The sequence below is a fragment of the Rhamphochromis sp. 'chilingali' genome, assembly GCF_963969265.1.
Source record: "Rhamphochromis sp. 'chilingali' genome assembly, chromosome: 2".
In the NCBI taxonomy this organism is placed as follows: Eukaryota; Metazoa; Chordata; class Actinopteri; order Cichliformes; family Cichlidae; genus Rhamphochromis; species Rhamphochromis sp. 'chilingali'.
The window spans coordinates 55,167,675-55,184,405 of NC_137930.1; the positions used below are offsets into that span (position 1 = coordinate 55,167,675).

At 41.7% G+C, this 16,731-nt stretch overlaps 2 protein-coding genes across 2 annotated transcripts; both read right to left on the reverse strand.

Moving 5' to 3' along the window:
• Nucleotides 1–3,514: 3,514 nt before the first annotated feature.
• On the reverse strand, nt 3,515–14,835 carry slc17a6a (solute carrier family 17 member 6a). Its single transcript, XM_080873296.1, has 12 exons — nt 14,192–14,835; nt 12,469–12,724; nt 11,948–12,066; nt 10,934–11,048; nt 9,860–9,947; nt 9,577–9,663; nt 8,942–9,084; nt 8,704–8,853; nt 7,082–7,214; nt 6,885–6,995; nt 6,659–6,786; nt 3,515–6,310 (listed from the first exon to the last, which is right to left on the reverse strand). The coding sequence occupies exons 1-12, from the start codon at nt 14,275–14,277 to the stop codon at nt 5,981–5,983; spliced, it is 1,746 nt and encodes a 581-aa protein (XP_080729422.1). The 5' UTR covers nt 14,278–14,835; the 3' UTR covers nt 3,515–5,980.
• Nucleotides 14,836–15,062: 227 nt separating this feature from the next.
• Nucleotides 15,063–16,384, reverse strand: LOC308390971 (P2Y purinoceptor 4-like). The gene has a single exon (XM_080873378.1). The coding sequence runs from the start codon at nt 16,367–16,369 to the stop codon at nt 15,383–15,385; it is 987 nt and encodes a 328-aa protein (XP_080729504.1). The 5' UTR covers nt 16,370–16,384; the 3' UTR covers nt 15,063–15,382.
• Between the last annotated feature and the right edge of the window lie 347 nt (nt 16,385–16,731).

Below are 16,731 nucleotides of genomic sequence, written 5' to 3' on the forward strand. Positions count from 1 at the left end.
GGTTTGATAATAAGCTCGGGGCTATAAGGAAATAGCAATAAGCAAAGCCAGCAAAAGCGCTGTGCAACCACGTACCCTTTCCTAACTCTACACACCTCAAATGATTTTCACTTTTTTTCACACCATCTGTCAGTAAAAGCCTCCAGCAGTGCTTGATCTAAACCTATACATTTGGATTGGCTTAATTCCAGTCATGTGACCTGACTGCCAATTTACACATCTCAGACCTTGCCCATGTGTCTGAGCGCTTGTGCAGCGAGGGATCAATTAGTCAGATCAGGCGTCTTCAATCAAACTCTGCACAATGGCTGGTGTGTGACATAACCCTGTCAGCGAATTAGAGCCCGGGCCACCGTGCGGAGGGAAACACCAACACAGCCACGGCTCATTTAACACACCGTGAAAGCAATTCTCGTAGAGACGGACGAGGGTCACTGAGTAAAGGGCAGCGCATACACAACCAGTTTATTTCCAGCCAGTGAAGAACATATGCCAACCAGCAACGACTGCAGAGATCTAACCTGCTCTTGTGTTATAAATGCATGCAAAAATAATTATGAATTTGTTGGGAGTGTGTTTAATTTACAAAATCTACAAAAATGCAGTTTCAGAGCACCATTCCACAAACTAACGAGAATTATCCACCTCTACTCTTTTAGCATGTAGCCATCGGGTGCTTCCACCCACAGTTATTTTCTTGTGTAGACTTTGTGGTTCTCACTCTGATTCACAGCCTTACACGTTACTGGCAGGGTGAGAGAGCTGCCATGGTGATGATTCAGATGTGTTACCATCTGACTCCAATAAGCCTACAAGAAAAGCAGCATTTTTAGTACTATGCCTATGCCAATCTAATATTTAATAAAACCATGTTTTACCCGTTATTTATAACAGTCTAAATCATACCCACATGTCTGGAAACCACTAAGAAGAAACTGCTTCTTTTGGCAGTCTGTAACACTATTTAGCTATTAAACATCCACCTATCCATCTATCTTCTGAATTGCTTATTTTATATTTGACCTCCAGCTGTTTGCAGCAAGCTAGTAAGCCTTTATTAGAACAGACTGAGAGTCGAAGTCAGCCGCTTACATCCAGCTTATTTAATTTAAATGTGTCATGCGCTTTATTAATTCAAAAGGACAAATGAGAAAACTTATAATTTCATACATGTGTATCAGTTCTGTCTGTTATAAAGAACATGCTCTAAGCAAAGAGTTGGATGATTGTCTTATCCTTCCTTATTTTACATTCCATCCGTCCAGCGTCACGTTTGTTCTCCAGCAGCGTGGGGGTAACAAACTGCAGTGAGACGTGCTGAGAGCGACTGCTGTCCTGCAGCTCCTGGAGGGTCATGAAGGATAACATTCATTAAAACTCAGATCCAGCCACCATCTGGTGGTATAAATAGGGAGTCCTCTGAGGGGGTGGGCGCAGGAGGGTAGAGCCCTCCCTCGGCACGTGCCTAAGCCGCTCCAGTCTGGCCCCTTTTGTGTTTTCAGCGATGGATCACAGAGGCAGGAGAAACCCCTCCGCACACCTGTGTCCCACTCAGAGGATGACGACGATCAGCGACCACCGTCAGCAGGCACGCTGCTTAAATGGGTTTGATTATCATCATAACATCTTAAACTAAACATCTCTGAAGGTTGAACAAAGATAGTGGCAACAAATTTATTTCTTTGAGCGGCATGATGGATTATATAAATAAAGAAAAATTATGTGCAGAAAAGCAAAGTGAAAATAAACCCTGCAAAATATTTTGTCTCATCACCTGCAAATTCTTCCACTCTCTTATTACGATTTCTTCCAGAGCTGACGGTGCTTTGTCAAAACACGACAAGTATCGTATTGGATCTTATCTTCCTTTGTCTGCTTCTGATACTATATCAGCGTGTATGAAGCTGTCAGTGTAATCCGATATGGAGGGGTGGGGGGTAGGGAAGTGGATGGACCTGTGATGGATTGCTTCAAATGTGACTGCACTTCCGTGGAAGGTGAAAAACAAAAGATAAATTAAATGTAGCAGTCTCTGTCTACTCCTCTCATCCTGGAAAATTCTCACCTTTGCATCCCCGTTTCTCTGACTCATTAGAGCAAATGCTATCAAATGTAATGCTAATGGATACAACTGGAAAGTACAGCAGAGATGATAGCACACCGTTGTAAAGCCGTTTTGCAGAGGGTTTCATTTAAAATCGTTTTTTTAATATAATATCTAAACGTTTAGGAGTCATGGTGGAAACACACCAGTCTTTTTTTTTGTGTGTGTGTATGTTCAAATTACATATGGTTTGTAGTGGGTGCAAAGTAGTGATATATAACATGTTATTTTGTGCAAATCCAATTTGAGCCAGCAAGATCTCCATTAATAAAGCAATTAACAAGAGAGAGGAAGGAGGTGTGTGGAAAAACCACTTGCCCCGGGGATGTGTATTGTCATGTCGGGGGGTGTTGTAAAACAGTAATTACTCCAATCCTGCCTTGAAATTTAGGCCTTAATTAATACCTGATGTTTTGGGGTATGAGGAATGTGAATTATACGTTAGGACTAAAAAAATATTGAGAATGCAGTGTGGAAAAAGAAATTGTCTGAGCTGCAGACTAGACGGGAGGATGGAGCAGGAGGATAATTGCATGCAGGGAGAGTCCCACAGGAGGCGTGCAACCCCGTCATCAAACACTCATTGTGGCTGGGCCTCATCCCATTACAGTCCCCCAGGAGCCAAAGTGCACCTGCCCCACAGACTGACAACTACTCAATCCCCCTCCACTCACCCTCCGGATTACACAACCAGACGAACATCACAGTGACCGAGCCGGAGATGCTGCAGAAATATAAAGAGTCAGTGATGCAGGCAGGTGAAGGCTGACAGACTTTCCACCTGTGAAAGAAATGCTGACAGAAGCTTTTTGCCCAATTACTGTGCATCCTAACGGGCACGTCACTGGTGTAACAGCCATGACGACTCCGGCTGGTTAGGCATGAGAAAACATGTTCCACGTGAGTGGTGACACAATTGTGTTTTCTGTCAAATTAACGTGCGCCAGGCAGGCGTGAGGGTTAATGGTTTCCCTCCTCGGCTGGGTGAATAATCAGGGGAGAAACTGAGATTTATTGTAATTGCTCCCCCTCCTGACAGTTGGGATGATTTAGACATGAAGCTGCTTCCTGTGATCCAACCATCAATTAAGGCGGTGAAAGGCTACTGTACTCTGAATGTCCATCACGGGCAGGAAACCAGTGCTTGACACAACCCTTCAGACGTCACGCCTTTCGAACGTTCCCTTCGGGTAAGAGGAGCGCTCCAAAGGTTTCACGTGCACGAGGCTACAGAGGTTTTCCCAGGACATTTTCACCTTGTGCTGCAGTAACAGGACAATGGAAATTCATACACTGCCATTCTTCAAGAAGCTGATCAGACTTCTGATGATGGAGTCAGTCATTCCTTTTATTTTGTGCTTTTCATAGTCTTATACACCAATAAGCTGGAGACGTACATGAATTATTTACCACAGTTATCAAGATTGCTTGCTTTACTTAGCAAACAGTTAAAAGAAAAAAATCTGTTACTGTTCAGTTTATCTTAAGAGAAAGAGAAGATGAGTCAGTGTTTATATTTTTAAAAAGTTGATCTTTAGAGCATTTTTCTTAGTACGAGTTGATTGTTCTAATCTGCATTTTTTTCAGCAACTCTACACAGATTATCTCCATAGATATCAATATGTCACTTGTTCTAATGTCATTGTACATTTTTATTCCTTTATGTTTTTATGCTTTAATTTTCCCTACCAGAGCTACTTATTTTATTGAGTTTTATCAGGTAAATTTTATGACAACAATATAAATATTTTTCAACCTTAAAGCTGCAAACAGTGACTACGACTACTATTGCTCTGTATATATATGTTTTTTTATTCTAACAAAAATGCATTAATAACTACTAAGGCGAATCATCAGTGCTGTTTAAATCTTTTAAACAGGAGCATTTTTTATCTTAAAATGCTAATGAATTCTAGAGCTAAACAATATTGATTCGTCTTGTGATTGGACATAATGAAGGAGCTGGGTCAATACCTTAATGTGCTACAGAGAACAGTGTTGAGCTCAAATGTGCAGAGAAGGAAATGGGTGTGTCTGAGACCGCACATTACAAACATTAAAATGTCATCACCTTTCCTTTCCTTTTTTTGTTTTTTCCTGATCTTTTTTCCTCTGAAACAGACCCAACCTGACTCCACATCAGCTTATTAAAATCAGAAGTCTCTGCAAAGATGTTAAATGGTGGTGGTGTGCATGGATGAAACAGTTTAGTAATGCTGTATCTCTTGCCTCTTACCAATTTCCAGGCTACAGGGTCCAGTGCTCTCCCCTAGACCCCAGAGACCTGTGCCATTGATTTACTAATGAGAAACTTGGAGAGAACAGGAGATGCTTGGCAGTGATTGGAGAATTGGTGGTTAACCGATTTGGCAGTCTGTCTCCAGTCAATGAGGACTAATGTATCATCCCATTTACACACGAGATAAAAATGACAAAAAATTACCTTTTTGATTACTTTTTTTTTTTTTTTTTATAAAATGATATGAGTATTTTTTTATAACACCTTTTGACATCAACATACCTCTTCATTAAACACAATATTAGAAGCCATAAAATCACATTTATCTGTTTACATAATCTTTAGGCACAAAGCCGTAATAGCATCTTTTGGTCATCATAAACATTCTTAAATATTCATATATTTTAAACATCCTTGCAGATTTTTCATACAGCAAAATGAATCAAAGTGTTTAAACAGCAAATAAAGTCAGGTGGAAGAGCCATCTATTAATCCATGTGGTCCACTCATATGCGACGATATCAATGTGTCAATAAAGTACTTTTTGGTGACAATGACAATAACCAAGGGACACCAGGGGCTCACAAAACGTGGTTGTTCATACACAGCAGTGCATTCCTCCTGCGTCATGAGCACTAAAGCTGGGGATCTCCAGACACTAATTGTAATTTGTTAAAACACACACCTTAATGTTGATCATCACATGACTCCAAAAACAATTACAGTTAAGATACAGCAAGCCAGTGTCACGTTACAAAACAGAATGTAATGGGTGGCAGCTGGTACACAGAATTTATTGCAGTGCACACCAAACATCAATAGTCAATGTTTTCTGAGCAGCAGTTGCCTTCACAACTTTTTTGATTTGTCTCACGTCACGACCGGAACCTGATTACGAAAATTCCTCTTATTATTTATAATGGCGGGAGACGCTTGAATCTAAGAACAAAGAAGTAGGCTGAATGAGGACTATCGGTGGCTGTGAGGCGGCCGCGTCTGAAACATTGATCTGAGCAAAAGTCATGCAACAAACACACACTAAAACTCTACGGTTCAACTTCACTCACGCTATTTTTGTCTTATATTGTGTTACAGGCCTCACTCGAGAAGAAGAAGACCTTTTTTGCAAGCAGACGTCTCCCTGAAGAGGTACTGTCCATGAAAAATATGGCCTTTTATATTAATGTTCACACAGATCAACGACCCAAAATTCACAATAGTCTCACAGAAACAGTATGCAGGTATATACAGTACATAAAACATATTTGAGAAACAGAATCTTGTTTTTAGAATACTTTCATAGTTTCAGTGCAATCAGAGTAGTATTTCAGAGAAAGACCCTACATGATGGTCGACTGCAGTTTCGTCTGGCTTGTCTTGTTCAAGTAGATTGATGAGCTTTGGGTCCTAAATAGTACGACTGCTGTCTGTATAGTGAAGCCCTACTGTAGGTACATGTGATGAGAAACATGAGGCTCTAATGAGGATTGTTCTGCATTGCAACTACTTCTTTACAGTGGCTTTTGAATCTTCTTTTACTTTAACATACAGAATGGATTTAAACATCTAATATAATGCTTGTGCAACTGGTGATGATGAGTCTGTTTTCGTGGGCAGACTCACCACAACTGTCTGGTTTAAGAGTAGCCGCGTTGGGTGTACATCTTTCCCGCTGGCTCCTGTACGTATTCCTCCGTTTTATCCCAGTCCTGCACCCAGCCTCCGTTCAGCTGCCCCGTGGCCCCGTAGCTTTTAGCCGGACCTCCCATCGCACCGTATCCCTGGGTGATGTCGCCCGTCTCCTCTGCCAGCTCGTCCTCATCTATAAAACCGCACTTCTCTTCGCTGGTTTCTTCAGGGTCAGCCCATGGCTGTTTCTCCCCCGATGCGAAGAGCCCGTAAAATATCACGCCTCCGTAATGCACGAGAGAAGCAATGAGGAAGACATACTGCCACTCTTCACGAGTCTGGGAAATGGACAAAGGTTGGAGCCAGGCTGAGTCCCTTTGTAAAGTTTTAGGTTATATCATAGAACAGATGTGCTCTTCTAACTTGCTCAGATTAGGCAGAACAAATACGCCACAACTGCACCAGTGGTTTGCATTTAAGTAAATAAAAATATGAGGGTAAGGATCAGGCACAGAGGGGATTGGTCATATTTTGGGCATAATGAGAGGGTTTGCTACAGTAAGGAAAGCTCTGTGATCCAGGTTTAAATGATTACACTATTAAACAGTAGACTAGGATCAGGAGATGGCTGTGGGCTTTAAAAACTCAAACAAAAATATGTTTGTTGTTGCCTGATTACGACTCACCTTGTTTTTTGTCATTGCTCCCACTATAAGAGGGCAGACCATCCCTGACAGTGTTCCCACGCCATTGGAAATGCCCATGAGGATGCTGGCATAGCGAGGGGCGATGTCTAGATGGTTCACGTTGAAACCTGCAACCAAACGAAACAAGGAGACTTCCTGAGTCTGCTGCTGATTCACATTGAGGTGGGATCAAATATGAACAATACATCGTTGTTTTAGGACTCACCTGATATTGCAAAACCGCTAAATCCCACCGCCAGAACTAAGAAAGAGATGGCCACCCCCTTACTGTGGGAATACCCAACCACTAGTAAAAGAGTAGCCTCCATGCCAAAGCCTGAAAACAGCAGGAAAAGAGTTAAGTCATGAACTGATGAGGAGTACTTCAAAGAACTGACAAAAATCTCACGATTAAGACCTCACCTCCACAGTTCATGATTTTGCGGACCGTAGTGGTGGACATGATGTTGTGGGTTCGCAGGTAGTCTGCTAGCTGACCTCCTAAAGGCACGATGATGGTCATGACCAAGTGAGGGAGAGCTGACAGGATTCCAACCTGGGAAAGCATCAAATACTTTTCTGAAGCAGCTCCAACAGCAGCAGAGCAGCTGTCACAACAAGAAGGGGATTCTCTCAGTCTCAGAGCAAATCTCAGCCTCTGCTGTAACCTCTTGGCTCCTCTATCACATGTCAGCAATAATTCACCACATTAATATCAGAAACTCATCCTCAGCCTGAATTGCATCTGTCAGAGCAGCCTGAGTGATGCTTTACACTCTCGCTGGAGCTCAGAGGACTGGGGTAATTTGAGACTGGCTGCTTTCTTTTTACATGTATGACACATGAGGACAGGTAAAAACAACAAATCACAGCATTTTCTAAAGCAAGTTGTCCCAAAATTGCAAATGTAAATATCCATTAAACTTCAGAATTATTGTTTAATTTTTATATATGTTCTTTTTTAAATATAAAACAAAATATCTTTTGTTTTATATTGTTCTTTTTTTTTTTAAATCCATGGTTATACATTTAAAATTAGGAAATTATTTCCATTGAGGTTGAGCAAATATAATAATGGTTCAACAGAAACAAACTTTCTTCATATATTACTTTTTAAGATGATATCGTTTAGCCTGCTGCATTGTATTAGCAGCTAAACGTACAATTATACACGTGGGTCTACCATTCCAGCCTAATTTAACCCTGGGGTGACAATTATTAATACAATCTAAAATGCAATAGTACTTAAAAGAAACCAGGAACAAATGTTGCACCTTGAGGCAACTTTTGTTGTGATTTGATGCTATATGAATAAAACCGCATGGCTTTAATTACATTTATACCATTTAGACCCAAACTTTCTTCCTAGGATGCTTCTTTTAAACTGAGTTATTATTTACTTAGCTGCCAAAGGGAGTCGTTAGCGGCTGAAATCTAATCAAAGAGGTTGATGTGCCAAGTAGGGTATAATATGTTTTAAGTACTTTATGGCTGCTTTAAACACCTTTGCCCATCTGTGAGTGAAAACTATAATGAGAGTGAACTAAAATAGTAAAAGCTGTGGGTGAAATTTTAAGCTTTTCACCCACAGCTTTGTGGGTGAAAAGCTAAAGGAAGCCAAAAATTCTCTGTAGGTTTCTAAGTATAAACAAAATCTTTATTATTGTCACACTGTTTTAATATTTTCATCCAGTTATGTTACTCGAATAAATTTCAGTTATGGCCAGTTTGGTATGTTTATCCCTGTGGTTCTGAAATCATGGGTTGAGCCCCACTGGTGAGGCATAGGGTCACTGCAGTGGCTGCATGGTGAACCCTCTTTTTGGTTTCCGGAGTTGGGATACCTTTGTTCAGCTAGAAAATGAAAACATTTAGTCTTTAAGAATAAATACATGACATTAGATGGCTGGCATAACAACAAAATGGACCTGTTATGCCTTTTTTAGAAGCAATTATAGCATCTTTTTTTTTGGAAATTTGATGGTGAGATCAGATGAGACATTTTAGGCCTAATAATAGACTTTATGAAGCATAAATTTACTCACCTTGCTGATCTCAAAGCCAAAAACTTCTTCAAAGTATGCAGGCTGACTGATGAGAAGCAGATAAAAGGTCCAGCTTCTGCAGAAGTTGGCCACAATGATTGCATAGACAGGCATAGAAGAGAAGAATTTCCTCCAGGGAGTCTTGAATTTCTGTTGAAGCAACGTGACAAATGCTAAATCAGCCTGAGCAGTGTTTGGTGTGGCATCAGAAATCAGAAGATACAGACTGAGCACCCACCTCCATCGCACCCATGAGCTGGGCACTTTCGCCAATGCTCTCCTCGATGTAACGGCGCTCCTCCTCGGTGATTGTTGGATGTTCTGCCGGGCTTTCATAGGACACCAAAATCCAGAACATGTACCAAAATATCCCAAAGGTTCCTGAACAAATCAAACACATCAGTCATTAAAAAAAACTTCAGATGATACAGATCCACAGAACGTAAAATTCAAGCGGAGATTTAGCTGCTGTCAAAATCAGAATACAAAAGTCTGAAGTTTGGTTAATTCTGTACAAAATAATGGAAAACAAACATATATACTATCTGATTTAATGGGTTAGTCATAATAATGCTTGGGCTTATTTCAGAAGTTTAGAGAGTATATATTAGTTAGATAGTTGCATGCATAGACAGACATGGGAGAGGCAGTGAACTGACTCACCGGTGTCAGTTATATAACATTGACTTTGTAGACTTTGCTAACTTTATCTAATAAGCCCACATGAGACTGTAGCAGCACAAGAAAAATGCACAGAATTGAACTGTATGGCATTTATGGCTAAGAAAAAACCCAACTGTTACATTATTTCTACCTTTACATGGAACAGAGTGTCCTTTTAAGGTGAAGTCAGTCAGATAAAGCAGTACTTACCATACACATAGAAGACAGAGGACCATCCAGTATACTGGACCAGGATCCCAGCCAGAGGCATGGCGATCACTGCGCCGGCGTATGATCCTGAAGAGGACAAATTGTCATGACTGAGCAGAAAGCGATCTGTGTTTGTATTTAGTTACAAAGGTGTTCACTTCTTGTTTGCACACCTTTTAGGCACAGTGGTATGTAACCCTAAACCTGCACTCAAGTGTATAAAGTAACGTGATGATGCATGATAATGACGAGCCAATCTTGCTTTTGTGTGTCTGTTTTGTACCACAAAACGAGATGGTTGCCAGACGACTTCTTTCCAGCGGCGGAGCCCATTTACTCCAGATCCCGTGGCAGGCCGGGTAAGTCACTCCCTGTATGGTGAATGAAAAACACAACATTACAGCAACAGTAAGATCAGACAGCGATTGTTTCCCACCAGCTTTAACATACTTGTTTTGACAGCGTAAAAGCACAACATGCTTAATTTGCTAATTTCATCAAAACTGTAGCTGTTTTCACAATTAATGAAAATATATTCTGCTTGATTGACGCCGTCTCTTCTTTTTTGCCAGAGACTTACAAGTCAAATTGCAGTTAATAACAAACAAACTGACATGCATTGTAGCTGATCTTTCTAATAGAGACTAATGGCTTAGGTGTGAGTCAGTGCAAATTCAAGCTGACTGCCCACTTCATGAAAAAAAAAAAAAGAAGCCCTGGATTGTTCCCATTAAATCTTCATTACACACTAAGTGGCATACAATCAACTATTGATAGACACAAATTGCTGAGGCTTGCAGTGGGAGACACCCTGAAATGCTAATGTTTAATTTGTAGTAATAAGCCATGGCGCTGAACGCAGGCAGCTCCCTCTCTGAATGGTCATGAGCAGCAACTGAAACTACAGTTTGGAGCTAAACAAAACAACAAAAGAAGATGACCTTCAAACTAATAATAGCGTCTCTCCCTCTGAAATCATTCCCCTTCTTGAGCTGCGGGAGCCGCCCGCATCAAGTGGTTTTTATCTCTTTTGTTCATTGTGTTTCTATGTGAACATGGAGCTCTCTAAGCCAGGTAAGCCAGTACACATAAGCCCTGCTATTCAGGGTTTTACTTTGTTTGACGATTGTGTACTAATATGTGTGCAGTATAATGAATAGAGCTTCCTTTTTTTTCAGCAGAAATCCAAATAGAGAGCAGCAGGCTTGAATAGAAACAGAAGATTGCTGTAAAACCTGGCTGAAAACAGAATGTCAGGACAATTTCATTAGGAAGGGGTCAAACTCAGCTCCTGGTTTGATAATGAGGCATCATCCTTGAGTGTTTTAAAGGTCAAAACCAAATTGTGCATCAGTACCTCCACCAACCCTTGTAATATCCTCACAAAGATGACACATCCGTAGTGGACCCGGGCGGCAGAGGGAATGAACATGTTCAGGGTAGATGTCAGCACGATGGCAGCACCAAAAACTCTGGATAAACAGCATTACAAGATTATTTGTCAAATTTGTATCAAAATGAAATCTGTATGTGGCTCAAGGAAAAGAAAAGTGGGGTCTGCATCTTTTTGATCAACTGCAAATATCAGTAAACAGTAGACTGAATCCTATATTTTAAATTTTTATAATATAGTGGAAGAATAAACACTCATAATCAAGACAAACCAGTCCTAATTGGGTGCCACACACAAAAGCGCGCACACAACAGGCTGTTATTCGGTTTCCAGGGGAGTGAGGACAGGAGGTGTTTGCAGCAGAAGGCGTCAGAGGGCTCAGCTGACTTGGTATGATGAAGCTCTTCAAAGATTCATTTAGATTCAGTTTTAACAATCCTGTAATGTTAATGTAATAAGGACCCATGCTGCGAGCTTAGCGCACTTTATTTTTCCTTGCATCTCCTTCTTTCTGCAGTATCTGTCTACACTGCGCTCTAATATTGATCGATAGTTTAACCGTTTTTTTTTTTTTAAAGAATGATCGTTTTGTATATTTATCTATATTTCCAGTCAGCTGCTAATGAAATAATAAGGTATAGAAGTGGGACGCGGTGGTTGAAATCACGCTACAATCTTTGCTTAGAAGCACTTCGCACACATGGCTTTGGCCGGTGTGGTTGCCATGCCTCTGAACATAAAGGATTAGACACGGTGGTCCCGTGGGAGCTCATTAACATGAGGAGGCACGCCTGGCGGGCATCAGCCAAATCCCCAGTTTATCTGCAGGTTTCTCCAAACCTACTGGTTTGCCAACAAGTCTGCACACTAAATTATACATTTTTTGTTCGTAGATACAATGGGAAATCAGTAGGAAACCGATATTTCCTAAATATAATCTCCTCAAAGACCTAACTCAAAAAATGTGTATAGTTTTACCTGTTTGCAGCCAGCCTGGAGGAGATGTACCCTCCTGGAATCTGAGTAACTATGTAGCCCCAGAAGAAGGAACCGTGAATCATCCCCACAGTCTCCGGGTCCCAGTTGAATTTCGCTTTCTTTCAGGCACATAAAAATAAAAACAAAATTACGTCTCTTTTAATTCGCTGTAGTGTGTATCGCAGTGAGATCACTTTTTCGTTTTTTTCCCTAAGTGGTAAGTGTTACAGGAGAGAAATATTTGCAGAAAGGTGTATATAAAATGTAATGCTTCGCAGTGAAATTGACCTCTGTGATTATCTAAAATGATTTTTTTTTAAAATCACAATTTCCAATAAATTTACAACAAAAAAGCGCAAACTATACTCATTTTGCTAATTACTCTGTTTAACACATGAAAGGCACTTGAAAGGGACAACAGACTCAGTTCTATCTCACCACCTATCACACATAAGAGGGTGGGGTAGGGTGGGGTGCAGGATGGGGTTCATGGTGAATGAAGAGGCGGGGTTTACAGGCACCTCTTTGATGATTATCTTCCCGTTTTGGTGGATTGTGCTGTTATTGACCATGCTGACGATGGCCACACCCAAGTTACACCGGATACCGAAGGAGATGCAGAAGCCGAGCCCGCTCAGCATAGCGATGATGTATCTGCGCGGCAGCCCGAAGCACGTGCAGTCACACAGGGGCGTCTTCCGCTCCTCGTCCGCTCGCGGTCTCCCATCCTCCGTCAGCTCGATCGCTTCACCTGTTTGCTGCCGCTTTTCGAGTCTCCTGCATTTCGATTATATAATACTCATTTTTTTAGGTGATTCATATGTTCAAAGCCGGCGTGAAGGGATGATAACAAAGTACCAGCCAGATACTGTGTTTAAAGAAAGAAAACAGTATTTAAAATATATATATATATATATATATATATATATATATATATATATATATATATATATATATATATATATATATATATTTTTTTTTTTTTTTTTTTTTTTTTTTTTTTTAAATGGATTTTTAAGCCAGATCAGCAGAAATAATTCCCCTGGAAATACCCAACACTGCTTCTTCGCGTTTATGAATGAGAATTTCATTTCAACTCCAGGCCCTGTCAGTGGCTCTAATTTATTCTTTAATCTGACACAGGCCTCCAAACGCCTGCACACTCTTCATGAGGGGGGAAATATCCTGTTATAATTTTTTCTTGACTTGTTGAAAGGAAAGGATGAATGGAATCGAGGAGAAAAAGATGACCTTCATACCGCATTGCAGTATCATCTGCATCAGCGCTGTTTGCAGTTAAATTTCGCCCTATATATGTTTTTTATTAAATATTTAATTAGCTGCCATAAATCCGGTGTAGGGATTTCGCTTTGGCTCCAATTCGGGAATTTTCACCGAAATTTAAGGTGGATTTAAAAACCCTGACATGCGAAGGCCTCATCCGGTGAAATGACTGGCCTAGCTACAGCTTAAATCAAACAGATTTGAGTCACGTTTTTTTTTCTGTGCTACAGCTTCTAAAAATCATTTCTGGTTCAGCAAATAAACGAATAAGGCTCAAAAGAGTTCCAAACATATGCAGACCCAGATTAAAACCTTCGTATTTCTTTTGGAATACTTGTCGAAGATTTGTTTTTGCTGCCATAATATAATTTATGTGCATTCCCAATGAGAATTAAAAAGAAAAAATAAATAAATAATAATTCGCTTCTATTCCACCACATCCTGCTTCCCTGCTCCAAATCTAAACGGGTGCTGTTTCCTTTGTAGTCAGCCATCAGTTTCACCCGAGCCACGTTTCATGCAGCTCTTCGTGGCCGTTAAAGAATATAGGAAGTCAGTTGATATGAAGTTCATCTATCTTGAAGTAATACAGATGAATACGTGAGGTAATAGATATCCTCCGACCTTGTGTCACGACTCGTTCTGTTTCATTAATTATTAAAAAACACCCACAGCTGCTGGTGGAGGGGGACCGTCCTCCAGGGAAATATCTGATCCTTAAATATTCGGGCCACACGACTCTGCTCTCAGCACCCTGTTCGTGATTCACCTCATAAAGATGAGATTCACCTTTTTTCTTAAAAAAAAAAAATTGTAATAATTGTAATGCAGTAATAAGCACATTCAAAGCCAGTGCACGTTTTCTTTGTCTGTGTCATCTAATCATTTGGACGTATTTTCTATTTTAATTGATCCTTCCAAAACTAATTCTGCGATTAAAAGAGATGTACAATTTCTTACCTGTACAGAGCCCCGAGGGCCTTTCCTGCCATTTGTTTCATCCCCTCTTTACTGGTGGGGAGAGCTTTCTCCTTTCCTGGCTCCATATCCAAATTATCTTCTGAAAACAATTTCTACAATACTATAACAAATATAAGTGCAGCATTAAAAAGCATATTGTTAAGATATTAATCCAGAAATAAGGCGCCTATTTCTCTTCAGCGAAAAGCATGTGTCCAGTAGAAACAAACTAAAAAATAAAATAGATGCGCCAGAAAAAAAATGGAGAAAGACGAGAGAGGCGTTCAGTCTGAAAGGGTTGCTTTCACAGTCACAAAACAGCAGTCAAATAAGTCCGCTTTTGCCTTGCGCAATGTTAATCCGTGCAGTGCCATCTTAAGATCCAGCCCGCGATAAGAAAAAGGCACCACCGAAGATCACAACTTGGATTTTTTTCTCCTCCTTTTTTATTGTTCTATTATTTGAGAAACTGAGGTGGGATTGTGGAGAGCTTGAGCCGGCGGAGATGATCGGAGCTCAGGTCTAACCTGAGGTGGGGGAATCTCCGGTGTGGGTGCAGCTGGAGGAGGTTTCAGCACCGCGGACAGCGCACAGCTCATCTACCTGTCAGCAGCTCCGCGCAATGCCCCTCCTCCCTCCGCTCCCACCGCTCGTCTCCTCTAATTCAATTACAACTTCAGATCTGTTAACAGCTACGGCTGTCAACTGCATAATCGTTCCCCACCCTTCCCTATTTTCTAATTCAGGAGAAGATAGTTTCAAGATGATTCCAGACAACTTATAAAAGGGCAAGCTCTCGAGCACTGGGCTGGTCTTCGTCGGCTTAAGATAGTTTGTGAAAAACAAAACAAAACATGCTGAAAGCCTTGCTTTTGCTAAAATCCAACAAAGATATCAGCTCACTATTTGTATTTGAATTCATTTGTTTATTTAAAAGATTTGCTATTCACGCACGCAGAACCAGAAGAAAGTACAGCACGCAGTCAACCACGCAGAGGCAGTGTTGTGTAAGAAGCAGAGCAACCTTCACAGATAACAGACAAGATAAAGGAGACCAGAAACCATTGTTCTTTGCAGTGTATGTATCCGATATTGCCACTTAAGAAAGGGAGGGGAGGGGAGGGCTCACAGCGGTTTGTGATCTCTGACACATTTACACAAAAAAAGAAAAACATTTAATCAAATTCCTCATTAAGGTCTAGGTGCAGGCAGTGCGCGCACAGGTGCAACACTGGACACCTCCTGCCTTTTCCTAAGGTTCATCTGGGTCCCTTTAGATGTTGCCTGCATGCGTGGACAACGTGGAAACATGGCAGCAATCGTGCCGTAAAACTCATTCCTAAACTGGCGTCCTGTAAGGCAGCTGAACAAGGGGTTAACGCAGGTAATGAGGCCGCAAATACACATCTCCAGGACGAAGGCCGTGTCTGCGGGTCGCCAGGAGGCGGGGCTGTCGGGGTAGACCGCCCGTATCACGACGGCAGCGTTGCGGCTCAGGTGATAGGGCAGGTAAAACGACGAAAATATGACTAGCACTGCGCCCAGCAGCCGCCTGAGCCGCAGTTTCTTGTTGAGGTGATCGGGGTGGAGAGGTCGACGGCGAAGCTCTCTGATGCTGCGCAGGCCGCAGTAGCAGATGGCGAGCAGCGGGAAGAGGAAGCCGATAATGGAGCATATGAGGGAATAAGGGAGGCTCTCCCCTGTTTCACGTAGCAGTACGTACAGGGTGCACACGGTGCGGTTGCTTCCGGGGCAAGTCTGGATCAGAGTCATCCGGGCAACAGGTATGCTTAGGAGCAGCGTGGCCGTCCACACGGCCGCGCACAGCAGACAGGCCTTCCGCCGATCGAGCAGCACTAGAGAGCGCAGTGGGTGTACGATGGCCAGGTATCGGTCCACACTGATGCAGGTGACGAAGAAGATGCTGAGGTAGAAGTAGTTGTGGTAAAACATCCTCACAGCAATGCAGAGCGGCAGCCCCTGGTTCCAGTACATGTGGTTCAGATGGTAATGGATGAGGAAAGGCAAGGCCAGGAGCCAGGAGGTGTCAGCTAAGGTCAGGTTGAAGAGGAACACCGTGCTGCGGGTCCATCGCTGCAGCCGCACGGTGAAAACCCACAGGGAGAGCAGGTTGAGGGGAAGCCCGAGGATAAGCACAGTCAGGAAGGAGGCGGGCATAATGTAGAGCTCGACCACAGTTAAACCATGATGGGTGTCCAGATCACAAAGGTCTTCCTCTGGAGTCTGGATGACCACAAGCACAGTGTCCAGCTCATTGGCATTTAAATACATCATCATCTAAACTATCAATCCGATTTGTTTACTGGGCTCATATACAGAATCTAGGCTACACTAGAAGTATTCATCCTCATCGAACAACATGATAGTCATATAAGCCCTAATCACAGAGCTGAAAAATATTTCAGTTGATTCACAGTTTCATCTTTAATTGATACACATTTAAAATCACATTGAGTCTTTACAACCTACCTGAACCGGACTGTTCCCCATGTCTTTGTTACTGTAGGATCTGCACAGTG

Excerpts from the sequence above, each read along its gene's own strand:
- slc17a6a (XM_080873296.1), bottom strand. The coding sequence starts at position 14,277 with ATGGAGCCAGGAAAGGAGAAAGCTCTCCCCACCAGTAAAGAGGGGATG. Across the intron at positions 12,067-12,468 it reads GGAAGATAATCATCAAAGAG|AAAGCGAAATTCAACTGGGA; the intron begins GTGCCTGTAAAC and ends TGTGCCTGAAAG. Across the intron at positions 6,787-6,884 it reads TAGCGGTTTTGCAATATCAG|GTTTCAACGTGAACCATCTA; the intron begins GTGAGTCCTAAA and ends GTTTGGTTGCAG.
- LOC308390971 (XM_080873378.1), bottom strand. The coding sequence starts at position 16,369 with ATGCCCGCCTCCTTCCTGACTGTGCTTATCCTCGGGCTTCCCCTCAAC.